General features: G+C 46.0%; 1 protein-coding gene across 1 annotated transcript in view; it reads right to left on the bottom strand.

The window, feature by feature from the left end:
- LOC122618321 (homeodomain-interacting protein kinase 2) overlaps positions 1-22,297 on the bottom strand; it is a 36,288-nt gene that overhangs the window by 4,321 nt on the left and 9,670 nt on the right. The window contains exons 3-9 of the mRNA XM_043794678.1: positions 4,269-4,582; positions 3,887-4,207; positions 3,070-3,821; positions 2,410-3,003; positions 2,116-2,345; positions 1,512-1,988; positions 40-983 (exon numbers count right to left, since the gene is read on the bottom strand). Coding sequence (XP_043650613.1) covers positions 40-983; positions 1,512-1,988; positions 2,116-2,345; positions 2,410-3,003; positions 3,070-3,821; positions 3,887-4,207; positions 4,269-4,582 — 3,632 coding nt within the window. The remainder of the gene's footprint in view (positions 1-39; positions 984-1,511; positions 1,989-2,115; positions 2,346-2,409; positions 3,004-3,069; positions 3,822-3,886; positions 4,208-4,268; positions 4,583-22,297) is intronic.

Below are 22,297 nucleotides of genomic sequence, written 5' to 3'. Positions count from 1 at the left end.
TTCGATTGAATAAAAGGTAAGATGTATAACCGAACTCACCTGACGACTGGAGCTGTTGTGGGCCGGAGGTGGGGCCACCACCGCCCGGTTGGCGTAGGCATAGCTAGGTGCCGCCTGTGAAACGAAAACTGTGGGCCGGCGATAAATGTCGCCCTGCGCATAAATATCCGGCTGCAACAAAGCGGCCGCCGCCGTCGAGGATGGCGACCCGCCCAGCGGAGTTCCGGCCTGGTGATGATGATGTCCATGACTGTGATGATGCGGATGCGGGGCCACACTTGACGGCGGTGGCTGGGTGCTTCCTGGCAGTCCCACGCTGCCCGGCGGCGGCTGTGATGGCTGACGATAGACCTGTGGAGGACCCCACGATGGGGGACCGACGCTGGCCGCCGCCGCTGCAGCTGCAGCAGCTGCTGCGGCAGTCGCAGCGCTTATCGACGAAGATGATGATGTGGAGCTGCTCTTGGAGTGGGCCAATGGTGGAGCCACAGTCGGGGCCACATAGCTTATTGGCGCTACAGAGGGAGCCTCGCGCTTTGGATGAGCAAGCGGCAGAGCGGACACCCCTGAGCCCGAAGATGTGGGAGCCCAGGAGGAGCGCTTCGTGTCCAACTGTTGCGGCGGAGCCGCTGCATACTCCGGATAGAACTCGGCTGGCTCCTGCTTGGTGGGAATGTGCGGCAAACTGGCCGAAGATGAGGGCTGGCTGGGTGCCTGCGGCTGGTAGCCACACTCGCTTTGGGCCATGGCCAAGATGCGTTTCTTTTGCGACTGGCCGGGCTCGTACTTGATGTTGGGCTGAGGCTGGGGCAACACCTGCTGCGGCGGTGGCTGCGGTTGATACTGCTGCTGCTGCTGCTGTGGAGGAGGAGCAGGTTGTTGCTGCTGCTGCTGCTGATGATGATGGTGATGCTTGGGACTTCCCACGGCGGCTGCGGCGGCGGCATGATGACGACGACGGGCATCTTCCGGATCATGATCACCTACGGTTACGCATGGAATTACTAGCTGGACGTGCGATGACTTATGGCGACTGAGATGCGACTGAGATTGGGAGGAACTGGGGCAGAGGACAGGGGCACCAAACTGAGCGGAAGAGGAGGACATGGCAGAGGAGGAGGAGGTGGGGGCGGGATGATGGGGATGATGCTGATGGTGACTGGAAGTGGAAGCAGACGTGGAGGAGGACGTGGACGTGGCTTGGTAATGAGGATGCGTCGCCGGCTGAGTGTGAGTCGGAGGCTGTGACTGAAGCTGATGCTGAAGTTGCGATCCCGATCCCGCTGCCGATCCCGCTCCCGTTCCTATTCCACTTCCACTCGCTGGCTGATGAGGCGGATTCAGATGATGAGACGGATTCAGATGATGAGGGTGGTGGTGGTTGTGGTGACTACTGCTACTGTGGCTACTGTTACTGCTATGGCTACTGCTATGCTGGCTACCCTTGCCGCTGTTGCTTCCCAGTTGGTTTTGATTCGGATTCGGATTCTGATTCTGAGTCTGAGCATTACCATAGTTTATCTGCTGCTGCTGCTGTTGCTGTTGCTGCTGGGGATGTGGATGCGGCTGCTGGTGGGCGCTGCTCCTGCTACAGGAGGAGCTTGGCGCGTGCTGCAGCAGACTGCTGCTGGTCTGCGACTGGGCATGCGCCCGTTGCTTCAGCACCGGCACCTGGGCTCCTCCAGCCTCTCCGCCCTCGTCCTCGCTGTCCGAGATCGTTATCACAGCCGTGGGCGAGGGCGTGTCGTGGATGGTTATCGTCGGCTGCTTCACGTGCTGCGGATGCTGCGAACTCTGCGGATGCGGCTGCTGGCCATGCTGCTGGTGGGCATGTGCCGGTGGCTGTTGGTACACCACTGCTCCTCCGGCTCCTCCGTTGGCGTTGCAGTTGCTCACAATGTGGTGACCTGAGGAGCTGCTGTAGGGCTGGGCATGGGCGACGGGGACGTGATGATGGTGCGAGCTCGACGAGCTACCATTCACAATGTCTGGGGGAGAGGGAAAATATCAAATTAGTGGATCTCATGCATTATTCCATTCAATTTTCAATAGCTCAAAAGTTTCAAATCGAAATGAGAATGGTCTGGGAAGGTTTCATATTGCATCTGGACTCACTGCTAGCGGAGGCAGCCGAGGAGGCCACCACCGATCCGGCACTGGCGCTGTAGCCACTGCCATTCCCGTAGTTGCAGTTGTGGTGCGTGTGGTACTGCGGCGAAACGTGGGCTGCGCGCTGGTACCGCTGCTGGTGGGGCGGCGAGCTTTCCTTCACCCGCTTCTTAACCGGCGACAGCTGCTGGTGCTCCTTCTTCTCGTGGCGCGGCACGCGATAAGAGTTGCCCTTGCTGAAAGAAGGTAAGTCAAACATAAGGTTGGGCTTTTCTCAAGGAGTTGCCAGTTAACACTCACGCGATATGATGAGCCGGCGACTCCTTCTTGAGATCGTTGCGTGGCAAGTTGAGGTGGTGCTTGGGATAGATCTCCTCCACATTGAAGAGAGGCGTCGAGTCCACGATGAGCGAGTGGGCGGGCGCCTGCTGTGGCCACGACGGCACCAAGGCCATCTGCCTTCCAGTTTGTGGCCAGGCTACTCCACTGGCCTGCACACGATTCGTGAGAAGCATCCTCTGACCAGAAGTTGGCTCCACCATGGAAACCGGTACGGGCACATTGACGTACTGCTGCGGCGGCACCTGCAACGGTGGCTGCATGGTGGCACTGCCCACCACCACATGTTTGGTGGGGCTGGGCATCGTCTGGTACGAGGGCGGGCACAGGATGTTCGAGACCAGCTGGTGCTGGAAGCTGTCCGTCCGGGTCTGCGGATACTGTCGGGCCACACTGCGTCCGTTGTAGATCTGGTAGAGTCCCTCGTAGGCCAGAGGACGACCATCGCGCACTAGGCGCTGCACCTGGCTGGTCAACTGGTTGTTGATCGTGAACGTCATGTTCTCCGTGCTCGAGGGCACGAAGTTGGTCACCAGCGTCGACGCGGGCTGCACCCTGTCGGAGATCAAGGAATTGGGTTATTATAAGATAATAATTCGGTTACCTAGCTTCTCAACTTACGTGTGGAAATCGCCTCGGCGACACACCTCCATCATCTGCACGGAGGCCTTGACATTGTTGCAGTAGACATAGTCGACGAGATGGGTCAACCGTGTAAACGAGTGGTTCAACGCTTCAGCGGGCGTGAGTCGCCGCTCCTGGTCAATGGTCAGCATGCGCTTCAGCAGATCGATGAACTCCCGCCTGTCCGTCTTCTCCGCCAGCAACTGACCTCCCTCCAAGTCAGTGGGCACATTCACCTGGCCAATGTCATCCAGACAGTTGAAGATGTACTTGCGCGCCTCCTTGCTCTTCGTGTTTGTCTCCGCCTCATGCTCCTCGGTGGTCTTCAGCCGCCAGAAGGGATACGTCGAGTCCACGTCGCGGTAGAAGAACTTCGAGGTCTTCGAGGCGCTGTTCAGCATGTGCTCTGTGGGCAGGCCCTGTGTCTGTGAGATGTAGCGGATCTGGTCGAACTCCGAGCTGCCCGGATAGAGCGGCCAGCCGAGGAAGAGCTCTGCCACCACGCAGCCCAGTGACCACATATCGATGGCCTCACAGAAGGGCAGGCCCAGGATGATCTCGGGAGCACGGTAGTAGCGCGACTGCAGGTAGGTGTTGCAGACCGTTTTGCTCACGTGAGAGGCGCTACCGAAGTCGATCACCTTGACGCGGTAGGGCTGACGCACTGGGTCCACCAGCATGATGTTCTCGGGCTTCAGGTCGGCATGGATCAGACCCAGTTGTTTCAGCTTCAACAGGGCAGTCAATACCTAGGGTACCAAGAAGAGCAGAATTAGTTAAGGATCTCCGGTGGCTTTTAGAAGTGGTGACTCACCTGCTCCAGAATGGGCCTTATGTACTTGAGGGGCAGCGGCGAGAACTTGTTCTGCTTGAGGAAATCGTACAGGTTCTGCTCCAGCATCTCGAATACCAGGCAGGTGTGGTTCTTGTGCTGGAAGCACTCAAAGGCCCGCACAAAGTTGAACTCGTCGGCATTCTCCTGGCTGAGGCGCGAAAGGATCGAGACCTCGATCTGGCCCTGCCGCGCATACGAAGGATGGTTCTTCAGGATCTTGATGGCCACGATCTCGGAGGTGCCGCGCTTCCAGCACTTGACCACCTGGCCAAAGGTGCCGCGGCCCAAGAACTCCAGTACCTGTAATCAAAGAAGTGGCTGTTAGTAGCCGAAAATATACTTTCAACAAAGCAGAACCCACCTCATACTCCGCCGACAGGGAATAGAGCACCTCGTGCTGCACCAGCTGGTAGTCGCCATCCGCTCCACTGCTCGACCTTTTGCTGGGGGGCTGCGTGTTGGCATGACCCCCCGAGGTGGCGACCTTTGTGTGCGCCGTCTTGAGGCTGCTGATACGCCCGATTCCGTCTGGTCCTGCTCCTGCTCCTGGTCCCGATCCCAATCCCGATGCCGCTTTCGATCCTCCAGATCCTGCTCCCGCTGCTGCTGAAGAGTCCTGCTGCGCTGGCGGGCCGTGGCTGGAGTTATATGAGTCTACGCAGCCGCAATCACAATCTGAAAGATTCGCAAAAACCAAATTGTATTAGTTAGCAATTCATTTGGTATCACGGCAACTCAAGCTAATGGTCCACCTTTTCTAAAGAGCCTTCTTATGACTAAGGAGATCATTGTTCTTTGTGTACGTGTTGTGTTTCTTCCGCTTCTTTGTCAAGGAAAATTTCCTGTCGCCACCTTTTTCGATGTCGGGCAATTTCGCTACCTCGCTATCTAGCCGATAAAATGCAACTGAACGCAGTTCCACCTTTCCATTCTGCCCGAGACGCACTCATATTGTATGGCTATATGGCCTATAGAATCTGTATCTGTGCACTGCACTCGCATCACCATTTGCGACTTGTCAACGCCCCCAACAAAGCGGCGAAGAAAGCGCCGAAAAAAGGAAAACATTATGGGAATTGGCCAACAATGATGAAGATGACTAAGTGAATGGGTGGACAGGGAGTGTAGGTAGATATGTAGATGCCACGGAAGTGGAATTATGACTTTAGGCCAAGAAATTCATTAATGTGCTTGCAGAAGTCATCAGCTTTCGAAAGCTGTAAACGATGCATCAGCTTAAATGGGTGAATTGAATGTGTGACTTATCTTTAAATAAACCATCATTTCATTTTGTACTTTAATTGTGGGAATTATGGTTCCCTTAGAACTTGTTCAGCACAACGTGATGCGATGGCATAACATCATTATGGCGAACACATGTTGAGTTCCATGCCATCCACTTCGCCTGACTTGCCCGTAGTTAGCAACTAAAAATAGAAGCAGTTAACTAGGCAGGTCAGGTCTATGGCAACCTCCCAACATCGATTGCTACTTCTTCACGTATTCACATAACCTAATTAATTTACGTCAAAGGACATTTGATATGAATGGGAGCGAAGGGCGGAGGGCGAAGGAAGGACCCTCACCCACGCACTCTGGGCAATTATATATACCGGGAAAGGAACGGCTGGTTTCCTGGGCTTCCCAGCAGAAGGGTCGGGTCACGTGGGCGTGGTCAGCGTGGGTAAGCTAACTGGACAGCGGCGAAGTGAGGAGTGAGAGGCAATCAATGCTAAAATTAAGGACACACGCGATGGAAACTGAGACGTGCGGTGGGAAATTTATGGCGAAACTTGAGGCGGCGCCAGCAGTGAATGAAATGAAAATAATTTGAACTAAAATAAATGCAATAAATTATGCAAAACGGGGCAGAGAGAAAAAACTTGAACACCAGTTGAAAACCGAAAGACGAAATTGAAATGGAAAGGCAGGCAAAGGCAGGCAGCCAATGGAGGTCACCGCGAAGGCAAAAGTCGCCGGCGGAGGCAGCGAAGGTCAAATCGAAGGTTGCCCAGTTTCCAAGCCTCCTCTGCCTCCCCAACCACCTCACCCCTCCCAGCCAGCCCACAAACTCGATTGCTCTCTCGTGGACCAGTTCTGCTCCTGTCGTGGCAAGGACTTCTTGCACAACGCTCACGTGGCAAGAGCATTTGCTGCATCATCCTGCCAGCAGCAACAAGTTATATGGACACACTCGCAGAAAACATGTTAGCCTAACAAAAAGGTGTTGATTACCAAATACTTCAATCAAACTATTGGCAACTTGAAATCAAAGATGTAGAAAAGTATGTTGTAATATACTTTAAACGATTTTTAGTGCCAATCAGCTGTAATTTAATTGAAATGGAAACACTGCTCAAGCTAACCTTTCTTATTATCATGTTTATATTTTATAAGTTATGCAAGTGCATATGTTTTACTGTCTGAATTGTCTTAATTTTCCCCTGCAAGTGCACATTCAGCACAAAAGTTGCCAGTGCTTTGACATCATTTGTCCCTCGGGTTACACAACGCAGCAGCGCCGGAAAAAGAAAAAATATATAATAAAACCGATTTTGTTTACGCAAATCTCGGCAGCAGTAGCTGAAATTTAGAGAAGAGGGGGAGGAGGAGGGGCAGGAGGCCACACGGAGGCAAACTTGCAACGTGACGCAGTTTTAGCAAACAAAACGAATCTGCGCTGCCTGCGGTTTCCACTCGTATTTGTCTTTTAGTTGCCCCCTACCCTCCGCTCACCCTCCTCTGCTTTTTCCAATTTCTGTGTCTGTTGCATAAAAGATGCAGCCAACTGTAAATGGTGGTGGGTGTGGGGATGGGGTATGGGGGTGGGGGTAGGAGGGTGCATGAACCTAAAAGGGGGCGTCGTATCGAGTGATTTGCGGGGGCGTTTGCCCGATGCAACCGATCAGCTCTCGGGGATCCAAATTGAATTGGATTCGCTTAGGCAGCTCTATTCAAACCAATATCGTTAGTCCAATGGGTATTCAAAGTGATTGAAGAGTGCAACAAAAATTATTCCAAACTACGCTTGAACAAAAGAATGTCGGTGCTAGAAATGTTTAATGCGAAATATCCCCAGTTAACACTTATAAAAACCCTAGCCACTACTTTTAAAGTTCTCCCATTAAAGAATGTGGAATTCCCCAAGGTATACTTGCGTTTTTTTTTCCTAGTTATTCGAACTTGTGTTCCATGTTAACCCCTTGCTGCCCCAGTGATTTCAAGTTGCCATTATCGCCGATGTTGTTTGTTATCGGTTAATGGTTGATCGCCCAACGAGTTCATTGCTGTTTTTAAGCAGAAAACTGATAAACACCCCGGTACTGTGTGACTGGATGGGAAATTGGCTTGGGTTCTGAGTCGACTTGGCAGCCAAGGGGTTTCTCTTCATAGATGTTTGTAATCCCATTGCACAACTTCAGAACGCTAGTTGGCAATTATAAACTAATCCCGAGAGAACACGTGCAGTTATTGCTTAATTTCGATTACGACATTCGAGGAGGATAAGTTCGATGTCAGGGAACTACTACAGTTACCATTGCCTTAGATAGATTTGCCAGATAGATTTACGAGTTTTGGAGAAAGTTTTGAGAACTTTTTGGCTATGTGGTGGGACTTTCCAGCATTTCACTTATGTATACGCCGCGTTGGTATATGCTTTCAACGGGAAAATGCAAATTCACCACTTTGGCTCTTGTGCTTTTGTTAAAATGCAGCCCAAAACCTTGCAGCGGAAGTGAAACAAAGCGAAAAACGAGCATAATTATATAGCATCGAGAAATTCAAAATAAATTATTTACAAAACGGAAGCGGAAAGGCGCTAAATGAAAAAGAGGGAAGGCAGCAAACGCGCTAAATACAAAAACATAAACAGCAGCAGAGCTGCGAGGGGAAAACACTGTGAAAGCAACAGGTTAGTTGGCTTGGACCCAACTTGTCTGAACTCCGGCTTTAGCTATAGCTGCGTGCCTGGGCTCCATGGAGCCATGGCTCCTCCTATATTGTGGTCGTTGTTGTTGTTGCTGTTGCAGTGCGTTTGCCGCATATTAAATGCGCTGATTAATCGCCGCAAACAATGAACAAGGGATGGGAAAGGGGCAGGGGATCGGAAAAAACGGGGCCAAGAACCGGGAGAAGTTTACACTGAAATAACAGAAGTGTAAGCTTACATTTCCATTTTAATATATAAATATTTACTCCAAGTTGCTACTGAACGTCATAATATTTTTGAACTTAATAAGCACTTAGAAGCTACCAAACAAGTTGCGGCCAACTAATGTGCATGATTGCAAACACTAAGCGCATTATAATGAATGTGCATTATCACGATATGATATAGAAAACCGGGAGTCAAGGTGGCTGCCCTGAAATCATACTGCTGAAACACTATAATTTCTGTTTCTGTGTATCGCAGTCGCAGTCACGACGAGGGGCTGGAGGGGGGGCTTTGGCTTTCGGGGTGGCTGGGCGTTTGGGCGAAAAGCGGGCGGCTGGCAGGGGAGGGAGGGGGAGGACAGTATAAATATTTGTCGCTGCAATGAGAGCAATGCACGGGCAAGCATTTCCACTTGTCAACGCACCTGACGAAGCCAGCAACAACAGCAAAAGCAGCAACAACAACATAGGTGGCACCTACAAAACATGAACCTACAGACACGAACAAAAAACAAGTTCCAAAAGCAGCAGAAAAACAGCAGCAACAGCGACAATTGCCCGGCCAACAAAGTTGCCGGCGACCTCTCCGCCCCCTTTCCACCTCCTACTCCGCCCCTCACCCTCCTCTCAGCAATCAGTGTGAAATGGGAGCAGGCAGAACGTGCAAGAACAACGGAGAAAGTCGGCGCTGAAAGCCGAGAAAAAAGAGACGTGGAAGGCGGAGCAATTTACCAGAAGCTTTCGTGATTCTTCTGCTGCCGCTGCTGCTGCTTCTTCTTCTGGCCATCATTATTATGGATGTTGCTGCTGTTGTTAATGTTGCTGTTGCAGCTTTTGTCAATGTTGCCGTTGCTGTTGCTGTTGCAGTTCCTGTTGCAGTTGCAGTTGCTGCTGATGTAGCTGCGGGTTTCTCACATGAACAGCCTTCCTTCTAACTTTATTACTGCCGTTGCTGCTGCTGCGTTTTTCATAGTTGTATCCACTACTACTGCTGCCACTTATGTGGCTTATGTTGCATAGACATAGCTTTGTATTTTATGGTGTTGTATCAGTGATGTTGCAGCTTGTTTTCCATAGATATTTCTGATGTTGCTGCCGTTTCGTGCCAGAGACGTTGCTTTCATTGCTGCGGATGCTTCATGCATTTGTGCACTTACTGTTGCTGATTTTTCTGATTATGTATCTGACTTCGCTGCTACTTCTGCTGCTGGCGTTGCATATTTCATGGCCCGTGTTGCATATTTAACACCCGATGGCAATCTTGCACTCATTTGCATACTCCACCCGCCACTAGCGCCCCCCTCTTCCACCACAACCACTGTGATGTTCCCAACCACAATCAGAAGACAAGTTATCCCAGGCAAAAGCAGCGAGAAAGAAGCGACGATCTTTAAAATTTCAGATAATGTCAGATGTGGCACTCGTGCAACAAATTGCAGCGACATGTTGCTGCTGCACGAAGAAGCGGGCCATGGAAACAAACTGTCGCCTTTCTAAAAAACGAAGCAGAAAACATCACATGGTACTTTCACAACTTCCAGCGAGAGAAGATGTACCAAAAACAAGAAATAAAGGAGAATCACTCAAAATGCATCGTTTCATATTAACAGATCCCCTGCATTAACGATCGCTGTAGAGATATACTAAAGACTAAAACGTCATTAGTCTGTGATCAGCTCGTTTGCTGAGCTTCTCCCCATTTTTAATCAGCGCAATGGCTTCAGGTTCTCCAACCAAATCGATGTGTTATCCCAGTTAGTGGCTGGCCACCAAGTTAGACGGGTTCTCGAGTCCATCCAAAATGCATCGTTAGCTCTCCAGCTGGCAACATGGCATCGATGGATGATGATGATTGAATCAATGGCCCGGCAGCAACGGGCGTTGCATGCAACATGTTGCCAAGAAACGCCATTTACATATGTATAAATATTTTCCAAATGGCAATCGGAAGTTCGTATTTTCGCATTTGCCACGCTTAGCCAAATGGAAAATGCAATAAATCAAATGCACCAGCGGCGGCAACAACAACGCTTCAGTGCATTTCTTACTTCAAGTTGGCAGCTCAAAATAAAAGTTGCCACTTTTATATGTATGCTTAGACCCCCCCTCATTTCGTCTCGTTTTGATTTGTGCGCCTTTGCAGCTTGGCAACAATATGGCCAAAAGCCGAGGCCACGCTGGCGATAACGACGCTAGAAATACCCTCGATTGCAGGATATAATTACTTCTCTTAAGTAATGTGGGAGCAAAACAAATTGTGAACTTTCAAATGAATATTTTTGTTAAAATTGTACATTCATAATAGTTTCAGAAATAGTTTCTGTAATTAACAGCATTCGAGACTACCCGACTTTTAGGCGAATTTCTAGGGTTATCCAGAGTAAGCAACAACAAAGTGCTGAATAATGCTGAAGTTACTGCAATTGTTGTTGCTTTAATTGTTTTAGTTTTCCTACTGCTGCCTCTGCTGCTGTTCTGGCTCGTTGTTGTTGCTCCCTCCATTTGTGTAATTGCATTGCACACTTGATTGCATTCAAGACGTCGACCGAGGCAGCGCAGTCCACTGCAATGACGCCAATAAAGCCAGCGCCCAGCAACAACAAATCCCCAACGATCGCTCCCGCTTTGCCATTCGATATCGCTATTTCTCTCTGTGCACGGCAAGAAATTGTTGCTATTTCCCAAGAAAATAAATGGAAACAAGGCTGATGATCAAGCGGGTCTAGACAGTGAAACAAATCGACTCTTTGTAAACCCCTATTGATTATTATTATTTCGCAAGACATTCAAAAGCTTTTCTCTGCGTGGAAAGCATAAGCTGACACTGCCATTGGTTAATGCTCGAATCGGGTTTCTTTCGAATATTGCCATTATTGCCGCGGAGCCACAACAATGCAGCCAGCAAACAAGATTCAATTACAGCAAACACAATAACACAAAATGGCCTTTAAAGAGCAGCTTTTTGTGCTGCTTTTTTTCGGTGCCGCTTTGCGGATCTGCCAAACAGACAAAACAGCACAAAAAGTTAAAAAAATCAAAGAAATTTCCATTGCAATTTCAATTTAAATTGCGCGGATCTACGGCAGCTTGGTTTCTGAGAGTTTTCCAGGCTATTGCGCGGCGCAGCTAGAGCGGCAAGAGGAAAAATTAGGTAAAAGCAAACACCCACAACACGATACACACACCCAGTATATAATGTATGTATGAGGCATTTCTTGAAACAATCTTGTTTATTTATTTATAGAAGGTCTGTAGAAACCATAAAAATAATGATTTCGATAGGTCTCTGTTTAACTTATTTATTTTCCGACACTATTCTCTTGGTCGCGAGTGTGCGCGGAAAGGTAAACGCTTGTGGAACGCAAGTGGATTTATTTCGCTGTGCGAAAGCTTTTGGATGCTGACTGAGCAACGGATACGATGGCTGGTGGCGTTTACCTCCACCCACAATGCCACCCCCTTTTCCCGCCCACCCAAAAACCCCCCCGCGTAACGATCCACTTTTTGATCGCTTTTTCGGTTGCTTTTCGCTGCCTTTCGGTTAAATGTTGCATGCAGTTGACAAGTCGACAGCGGCAATAGCAACGAAATCATTTCAAATTAAACGTAATTCATGGCAAAAGAAACCGAAAATACCCAACACAAAACCGAAACAAACCAACAAAATAATACAAAATTAAAGGGAAATTTGTTCGCCGGCCACTTTTCGGCGGGTGAAAGTTTTGCTCTTCGCAGATTAAGATCAACCATTCGAAATGAACCGAATTGAAATTGGCAAATTGCACAGAAACTTGAAATCGGACGATGAATGGCGGGCTATGTAATGAAAGAAATGCAGAATCATTATGTTATCTGAATGGTTTCGAAACCAAAATGGCAAGACTCTTCTATCGAAACAGAAAACATTTAAATTCCAAACTAATATAGGTTTGTGCATGCTACATAGAATATAGGTAGTCGATAGACCCGAACCTATTGTTTGCTATTCAGCATTGTTAGAACATGTAAATAGTAGAACCCTAAACACTCTTTGTTAAATTTGTTCAAACTGTGCAAATGGTAAAGAGCTTCTTAGGATGCAATCTGCTATCAAGTTCTTTCATCTAACCCCTGGAAACAGTGGCTCTTATCACCCCAGGTTCCCGCATTCCTCGCATACTGGTTTATCTGATAGAACCCATTGTAATTAGGAATTCTGAATCTTTCTCAGTTTTGTTTGCATTTTTCCATGTGGCTAGACTAGCGAAACGACTTTGTGTTGAAGTAAACAAAGTGTTGACGACCGCTTAAAGGTCGCTTGGTTTTTATTTTTTTTTTTTTTTTTTAGTCTGGCCATAGAATGACAACTACAACAAAAGTATAAACATCGGGGCGCATAACTCTCGCAGTCACAGTCACAGTCGCAGTCGACGTCGACGTCCTTCAAGCGAGCATTAGAAGCGTAACGCCAGCTGCAATGACCTAAAGTAACCCGGCTGAGAATCGCAGAGAGGGGCGCAGCGTGTTGCACAATGCGGCGACAAGAGGGAGGCAAGTGGAAGAGGCACGAGGGCGCAGGGGCGTGAGACGACAGCCGACGGAAGTGGGCGTGGGCGCATAACTCTTCAGGTGTGCTGGTACAAGTGGGCGGGCGGTGGTGGGTGGTCTTTTCAGTTGGAAAACAACTTTGGCACAAAAAGAATCGAAAAGAAATAGCCATGAGTGTGCGGCACACAGAAAATTGGCAGCTTCAAAAAGAATAAAACTGATCGTAGATGCTATGTTTTCTAACGAATGGTCGCTATTAACAAATCAATAATTTCAAAATCTTCTGAAGAAGCGGTTTTTCTAACACGAAAAACAACCTATGCAAAATATTAATTTATTATTATTCATAATATTCCTGTTTTCTGCAACTTTTTTAAGTTATTAATAGTGCTATTAATGGGCTGCTGCATTCAAGATCAAGATTATCTAATCTGAAGACAACCCTAACTTTGGTTTCGAAGAAGATGAATCTCTTAAATGGTGAGGATTGATTTGTTAGTGAATGAACTCTGTGAATTGATCATATAGCGATAAGAACGTGCATATGGCAGGGTATTTTTGTAACAAACAATTTGAGAAGCGCCCAGCCAAGCGGAGTTAACTTCAATTGAGGTCAAACGCGGGTGCACTGGAAAGTGGAGTGACATGGGGGTACGGGGTGGATTCTATGGAGGGGTGAAGTCGCCTCGAGACGCGACAAGAGCTGCAAAAACAACAGCAACCAAATAAAAATAGCATCAGCTAACCAGGCCTCTGTCCGTCTCTTTCGCCCAGCATTCTCCCTCTCCTTCGGCCGTGCGTCAAGTCTAACAAGTCTTCATCATAATGATCATCGTCGAGAGAACTGGAACAACGACACTGCATCTACATCTATCGACAGTCGACGGCAACAACAGCTAATAAAACTGGAAAATATTTTGACGCATGGAAGCAGCGCAAATAAAATAAAGTATGGAAAAACAACATAAACAGCAACTGAACAACAGTCGGACAACAGTCACTGATTAAAATCATGCACTTCGTGGGGTGGACATATGGTTAAAAATATTGTGTTACTCGCGATTGGAAAGGGCACATTTGAATTTCAGATAAGCAATCAACACTCACTGTCAAGGCACATATGGAAAATATCACAATAAAACACCCCTTCAAGCCCTTTAATATCAAGCCGGGAATTTAATTAATGATTTTATTAGCCTAATTATACTGTTTTTTTCTTCAATCCTCAAAAGTTCGAGTATCATATACTCCCCTCGCGATTTCCCACTCCTGGGGATCATTTACGAAAAGTATCACATTTTTGCAGCGGCATTGTTCAAGCCAATCCCACAATCCGCGTTCCCAGCAGACCCAAAATGAGAAAAACCGAGCGAATCGTTTTCAAATTTCGGTATCCAATGTAATTTAAATGCAAATGCAAACAGCCTGCAAAAGCAGACGGGCAAAGGAAATGAAGCAAAAAGGGAAAGCGTGTCAATTTGATTGAACACACAACATAAGCAAAACAAGTCGAAGGGGTTGGCCAAACGAAAGGAAAAGCCAGCCAGCAGCAGTCAAGAAAAATAATAAAAACCGCGCTGCAAATTAGAAATCGAATGAAAATGCAGAAAGGCAAAACCAGTAGCCAAATGCAATCTAGATATAAAACACACGACTTTTCAATTATTTCCCGCTTCTCTTTCAAATTAAAACATTTCGCTGAGACTTTCGAAACAAACAATGTTCTTTTTTCATTTTTCCACGATTTTGAGTCGTTTGAATAGATTGTAGATTATTCATAAAAAGCCTGATGCAACTTTTCACTTATTTGCAGCATTCCCAATAAAATATTTCAAATATTTCTGGTTTAAGCTAATTTGAGGAAACATTTTGATTTTGTTTGTCTGTTTTTATTTTGCTTGGCGAAAATAGAACCTAATGCTGTCCACCTGCACTGAAATCGCTCGTTCGGTTTAATTTCGTAGGATTATGTTCGTGCCTCATCATTAACATCATTATCATTATCGCATCCATAATATATTCATGCTCGTTGTTCTGCTGGAACTGTCATTGTTGTTTTTTTTTTGCCCACAATGGCGGTGACGAAGAGAGGAGTTCAAGAGTGCAATGACATTATTATGTCATCCCGCCCTTCTTCTTTGTGCTAAATACACTAGCAAATATATAGCTATAAAATCTTCATATAGTATGTTCATAAACACATGGCGATATAACTGCACTTTATTTAGGAACTATTGATAAGGATGATGCACATTTGTTCTAGCAGCTGTGAGTGCGATAAAGGAATCGCGAGTTCGCTTCGAGTAAAAGCAACTAGTTATCAGAACTATTGTTTCAGTGCAATTATCGGTGCGTAGAAAAATGTAGAAAACTCGCATTGTAATCGGCTTGAAGTGGACATGAGTTATGGGTCGGGAGTGCGACACTTGAGTGATGAATTATTCACCCCGCCCCCGATTAGTTTAGCCTCGTTTCTAGACGCCCAACCTCGTGGAAAACGAAAATAAGCCAATTCCAATTGGGCTGGTCCGCTCGCTGTTTGTGTTCGGGCATTATAAAATATGGATCAATCGATGCAATATGAATTATGGCTACAAGCAGGGGCGCAGGAGGAATTCCATATAGCCGCTTGATTGGTTGTTGGCCCGGAATGTTGGAATGGCGTGATCTAGTTAATGTAATTGACACGCCTCTTTTGCATGGGCATTTTAAATTTTTCAAAATGATTGTTCAGAATAGGCCTCGAAATCGGGCAAAAACAAAAGACAAAAAGGCATATAAATGCCCAAGAGATCGGGCGAAAGAAACAGCTATAGCGTATCCAATTTACCATTGCAATTTTCTCTGCGTTAATTGCGCCTAAGTACATCTTGTATTGAATAATTTTAAATGCATTGAGGTGTACGAACGAAGCATTTCGTTAGCAAGACGAGCGAGCGGACAAGGGACCACACGACGTATGCGCAATAAAAGCACAAAATATTACTCATACGCCAGGCGAACGCATAAAACGCACGAAATGTGTTTCATTTCAGGCAACAGCCATAAAGTCGAGCCAGCTGTAGAACCCAAGCGCCAAAGAACAACAAAAGGCCACATTTAATGTTATGAGCCGCAAAAACGCACGAAAACAAGTTCAAAGACCCGAAAGGAAGCCAATACCGAAGATCCCCCCTTTAACGAACATTCCCATAAAAGCGGGCGCGAAACTTAACCCCCGAAAATAGTTCAGCGGAAATGAAAACTTCAAGTCGAGCGCTAGAAATTCAAATGGAATTATAAGCATATGGCATGACAGGAAGAAGGAATAGTTCGGAAAAGTGTAATAAGAAGGCTATGGCAGACCGAGAAGGTTGAGAAATTGAGTGGCCAGCAATAAAAGGCCATAAAAAAGGGAAAATTGTTCATAAATTAACATAAAAATGAACCAGAAAAAGAAAAAGTAAAGCAGCAAAAAGCTTATGAAATTTCATACGAAGAGAACAACTAGCGAAATGTGGAAACGCCAGAAGGAAGAGCACTTCCCATAATAGTACCCAAGTTCCGAGAAAACCCAGACAAAACACAGCTCTGATAGCCGGGAAAAGCAAAAGGGAAGAGGCCAAGACTAAAACCCAAACAAAAACCGAACAAAACACAAACTTCTTGTTTTCGTTTGGGGTGAAAACCAGCAGTGACATTGGGCTAGGTTAAGGGTATGAAAGGGGGAGGGCATATACTATACTATATAGACAGCGGATCCCGCTGACATCACTGCTCTATAATCCATTCTTGGGGTGGCTCGACCGACCAGGCCAATAGCCACAACTGCGGAGTGAGTTTATGTTGCAACATTTCGCCGAACGAATGGCCAATGACTAATAGAAGTGGAAGGAGCTGGCAGCCATCAGCCGGGGAAAGTTCTTAGCCGAAGATGTAACACGCTTTTGGGATTATGAAGCAGGCAGTATATCGATGCGAAATTACTTTTAAGCTGGCGGAGATGGGACGCAAGCAAACTCTTTTAAAAGCCATATCAAGATAGCCTTTTATGCTTCTAAACATATACACATTCGTGTGAAAATCAAACAGAAGGGTTACTTTACATCTAAATGCCTGCTTTTCAAATGCGATATTCGTCATTAATCGGTTTAAAATACATCCAAATAGGCGAAGGTTTAACCAGTGCAACTGCTTATTAATTCGAATACGTTTCTAATCCCATTTAAAGCTTTCTCCGGCAGATGAGTCACTTGTCCAGAGGCAACCCTTTTTGGGACAGGGTATGCAAAATGTTTCGCAGCAAATGGAGGCAGCGAGCAAACAAACTCAGTGCAAACTATGACTCAGAGGCGCAACCGAGTACAGAGCAACCAGGGGCGTGGCAAAAGGGGGATGTGGCAGCAGCCACACCGCGACGAGACGAAGAGGGGCAGCAACAAGGGGCGACTAGTTTCACTTGGCTCGTCGAGTGGGCTGGTGGAGAAGTTTGGCGCCGTCGTCGTCAAATGCGAATGCGAATGCGAGTGTGGGCTGACAGTTGGCAGCGGTTACACCCGATCCCCTGGCCACCCCCTCGCCGCCCATGGACGGCCCCCCACTTCCGCCCCCTCAGCAATTGCAAACTGATTCAGCAGAGAAACCCGAAGAAGGACAGACTCACAGGCGGAGAGACAGCGGCGAAGGCTATTAACATAATTCATCACACAAATAAGCGTTCATTTAATTAGTAATACAAAAATGTGAAACATTAAATTCATAAATTATACAAAAATGCATAATTAATGTGCGAGTGGCTGGTCGTTACTGTCGTTAATTCCGCTCTTTGCACGTATTAATCAAATACCAAACAGCAGAGGAGTGAATGCCAGCTTAGATTTATGATTGTTTCAAGCGAGTTTAATGAGACGAGCTCGGGAATTGGGAAAAGTGATGGGTGGAACCCACCCACAAAATGTAGAGAGAGGTACAGGAAAAAACCTTAATTTTCGCAAACAAATGTTTATCTTTAGTTATCAGCGTTTCATTCGCACTTTTATTATCAATCATAAACCGAAACAGTTCTTAAAGATAAGCGGCGCCTATAAAGCAGTATATATGGCTCTATAAATCCCATTGCATTGCAGCAATCAGACGAGAATAAATATAAACAAGATTTTTACAGGAAATTAAAAACTGCAAATCAGAAAAGAGATAGCTGTGCTTAAAACACAGTATTCCAACCGATTTTCTATTTTAATGAACCGTAAAGCCAACAATGCTGTGATTAAAAACGCCATTCATTTCGGCGGACTAAAATTAAAATGAAAACAGCAGCGAAAATAAATGAAGTGAAATGCATGCAATGTCCAAAAAAGAATCGCCAGACAGGGAATGAAAAGCAGAAAGAATATTTTCAACCTAATTGCCCAACCAGCAAGCGAGAAAACGAGAAGAACGAGCACGGCCACCTTTTGCCGCCCAGAAGACGGGCGAATTTCATTTTAAATATTTAAATTTGTGTAATAAGACAAGAACAAATATATATGTGGAAATGTGCACATGTATGCATGTATGTGCGCCGCCTTAAAGGCAAAACAGGCCGAAACAAAAAAGAAAAAACAGCTAAGAAAAGGAGAGCGACCACAATGTTGCCTAACTGCTCTGCACTTTGGCTGCAACTTTTTGCTTTTCTTATCTGCATTTTATGGACGAGTTTTACACGGGAATGTTTGCCCTTTTCCCCCCGCTTTCCCCGCTTTTCCCCGCCTTTTCCGCCTGCACAAATTGCAGAGGGACTGGTGGGGGGAGGCAAAGGGGGCTACATTTCTGTCGCATAACTTTGCCGTGTGTTTTTTATGTTTTCCTTCGCTTATTTATGCCTGCCAACATCAACAACGTCGAAAACGTCTTTTTGCATATTCAATATTTTCATTTTGCTGGGTTTCTTCCCTGGCTCTCGAGTTGAATCGCTTGAAATGCACAATTTAAGATTGAAGGAACTGGGCGTGGTAATTTAAAACAAAAGTAGAACGAAAACAACACAGCGAATTGCCAAGAAAATCGCCTTTAATACATAATGCGCACGGGCAACTTGATACTTTGTGCTCAATTTAAAAGCCGAAAAAATGCACGGGCCAAATTTGCTGGAACCAATTGCAATTTGCAATTTAAAACACCTTGATCAGTCGGGTCTATGAAGCACATTCATTAAAATTGATAAATTAAAGTCAGTAGAATAGAAGGTTTTGTTTTTTTCTCTGTTCCTCAAACAGACGCTTCACACAACCTTGACGGCTAAACAAATTTGTCTAATCCAAATCTACTTATATCCGCATATCAGCGGAGAGCCGAGCTGTATGGAAATACAAATGGAGAACCAAAATTTAATATAAAAACTCCAACTTTGCTGCCTTTTATGTGGCGTGTATTGTGTGGAACGCCCCGGCACGAACGTATGAAAACAACAACATCAATTAATAATGGCGAGTAAAAACAGTTGGAAACTTGTTTTGGCTTTTAAACGCAGCAGAAGGCAGAAAGGTATAGAAATAGCGAACAGCTAAACAGCAAAACAGCAAATCTCCCATTAGTCATACGATTTCAGCCCCGAAGCAAAGCAACAACAAACATCTACACACCTGTAGAAAGCGAAAATGACAATAATAACAGGTAAACTACGGCCAGATAGTTCGATAAGCGAAATAAAACCTGGGAAAAGCCGAGAAAAACGGGGTGGAGTGCGGGGTGGGGTAGCAATTTCTGGATTTTAGCTGCTAAGCCGACAGACTTTGCAAATGAAGGCCTGAAAAACGGCTACAGTGCGCCCCCGAGAAGTGAATCTGTGTGTGGTAAGCTGAAACCGAAAAATGTATCTCCAACATGTGGAGCAAAATCTGTGAGGTGAAAGCTCAGCTCAGCTCAGCGCAGCTCGGCAAATGTCTCATTTCTCCTGCTACAGTTTTCTCCGCAAGTATTCCTGTAGGCACTATTTGAATTTTCATACTTTTCTCGCATTTCCACTTTCCTCCGGCACCCGCACCCGCACCCCACCCACTTTGTTTATCTATTCCCACAGCGAGGAAAGGATTTTAATAGAAACTTCTCTGCAGGGCGTCCCAGCATGCAAAATGGAATTAGCAAAAAGCGATGAGAAACCGAGGGAAAACTGTGGGGTCTGCATGAATCGCACACTGAAAGAAAACTCTAAGGTACTCTAAGGTGCTACACAAAGATGATAAAAATAATAGAAGAGTTTTTGTTTAAAACTGTATCTGATCAATACTGATTATATATAGATATGATTGTGAGATAGATATCTGATTCCTTACTCATATATGTACAAATCTCAATAGAGTATCTCAAAATGGCGGTAAAGTTCTTCCAGTGTAATTGGGAAACGACCCAATCTGGACAAAACAGGCAAATAGAGGCACGTGTTGCGGTGGTTTTCCTCTCTCCTGCCAACGCCGGATGAAAATGTATCCGAGCTTTTCTTTTTGTGTGCAAAACCAAGTCGCATTTGACGTTGATGTCGTTGATGTCGGCTTTTTCTGTTTTTTCTGCAGCCTTTCAACGCCCGCGCACAAGTTTGTTGCCTTGCCCGATGCTGTTGCTGTTGTTGTTGCTCTTCAATTGACTTTCTATAATTGCGTTTAATGTGTTGTGACGGAGGCAAAGACAACCACCCCCCAATTAATGCCGCCCCCGACCACCACAACTATATATACTATATGTATGTGGATACCACCCTCGCTGAGTTAGTTGTGTAAGTCAGAGAATTCTATTTCTGTGCCCGGTGTTCTCTGCATTTATTTCTGCTTTTCCTTGCACCTATCGCCCTTCAGCACCTTTCCTCCCCCCTTGGGAATCTATCCCCCCTGAATCTATCCTTGGCTTAAGCAGCTTTGATAGTACTTAATTTGCTGCTACAGTGGCCACTGGCTTAAATTATTTGTAAATATTTAAAATTACTCCTAATTTTGAACTAGGTTAATGCCACAGTAAACTTCAAGTGGAGGAAGAGCAACTATGTTGTAATTAGAACAAAACCTGGCACTCAAGGCGAACTTTCACTGTATTTACTTTTAATGCTACTTTCATTCATCTCACTCGTTGTGAATTCCCTTCTAATCTGTTTTCCTGCTCTTTGCCTTGCCTAATCCCTCGCAATGTAAATGTGCGTGTAAGTGGGCGGTGGGCGGTGGTTTTCCAAAGGTGTTTCAAGGCGGGTGCCAGAATAGAAGCCGGCTTGGGTGGCACTCCCAAAAAGTTCTGAGAAATTTCATTAAAATTGATTGATCGAAATGGAAATTGAGAGCGAAGTGCGAGGGACATTGATACGGCGCAAGTGGATAAGCAGCTATGGTTAATTTAAAACCTAATTTAATACCTGCTGAATAAATTCCATTGGATCTTGTAGTATAATGAATGGCTTTCATTGGAGCTCACTGTACTTGGGGCAGCGCACAACATTTCGGTGCTTTTGCCACTCTGTTCCCAACGTATCTTTTCATTCTCTGCTGATTCCTGGCTCCCTTTTCCCCCGTGTTGATGCAGTTTTTCGTTTAAATAACAGTGGGAGCGGCGGGGAGGTGCCAGATCTCTGTCCATTAACACTTGTTAACCCAATTTAGTCTCAATTTCCATAGACGACGCACGTATCTGTATCTGTATCTGCAACTGTAAAAGTATCTGTATCTCGGGTGTGTGCCCAGTATATGCTGGAACGTTGTGGAATACAGTTCGAGTAAAAGGCCCTGCATTGTCACACGCACCGATACACAGATACACAGCTACACAGCCAGCAGACAACAGAAAACAGACAACAGACAGGCAATAAAACAAGTCACGCAGACATTGACAGCCCGCTCTACAATGGCAGCAACCTCAAGGCTTACCGCTCGACAGTTTAAAGGGGGATACACACCGGGGGTCAGCACAATAGCAGCAGCAACCATGTTTTTACTTAAATAGGTTAGGCAAACAATATATAGATGTTGAAATGAATGCATCAATAGTCGTAGCACGGATTCCAAAATATTACTCATTTTAAGCAGATTACTCATTTTAAAGCATATTACCCAACCCATTCTACATCACAATGCCCGCAGCTGTACTGAGGGAAGCTGAAACAGTTAAGCTTTTAAACCAACTTGTGTTGGCGAATTTTCTTTATACCGCTTCTTAACGCGTTTATTGTTTTTTCTTGTTTAAGTTTTTTTAACATTTTATGTTGACCTCCATTTGTCGCCGTTCCCCAAAGCTGCAAACTAAAGAGCGGAAACTCCAAACGAGTAGCAGAGAGATGAGAATCGAAGGACGTGGCGCTTAATGGCAAATTAGAGTTGCCCTTTATTGGACCTTTGAGTTATGGCACCCATGGTGTAAAGCTATCTACATTTCGCAATCTATCCCATATCCCAAAAGAAAGATTCTTACTGTACGTACAAGGTATCCTTTAGTCGACTTCCCCACATCCTCATAATTCTCACTTGTTTTTCGGGGACTGCAAACTCAATTAAAACTGCCAACTGTATGCGCAATGAACGTCTACAGACACGCGAAACAAGTTCTCAGGCTGAAACTGGTCCGATTTCTCAGAGGTGCTGCTGCTCGGTGCGGTGAAGATCTTTCGGGGCACCGAGACCCCAGCTCAGAAACCAACGAAAAACGACCGAAACTGACTTGAAATCAATGTATGTACATCCACGAGGAGAAAGAGACGGCTGAAAGCCATCTAACCGTGAA

Source organism: Drosophila teissieri, chromosome 3L (genome assembly GCF_016746235.2).
Source record: "Drosophila teissieri strain GT53w chromosome 3L, Prin_Dtei_1.1, whole genome shotgun sequence".
Classification (NCBI taxonomy): Eukaryota; Metazoa; Arthropoda; class Insecta; order Diptera; family Drosophilidae; genus Drosophila; species Drosophila teissieri.
This window is presented reverse-complemented; position numbering and strand designations above follow the sequence as displayed.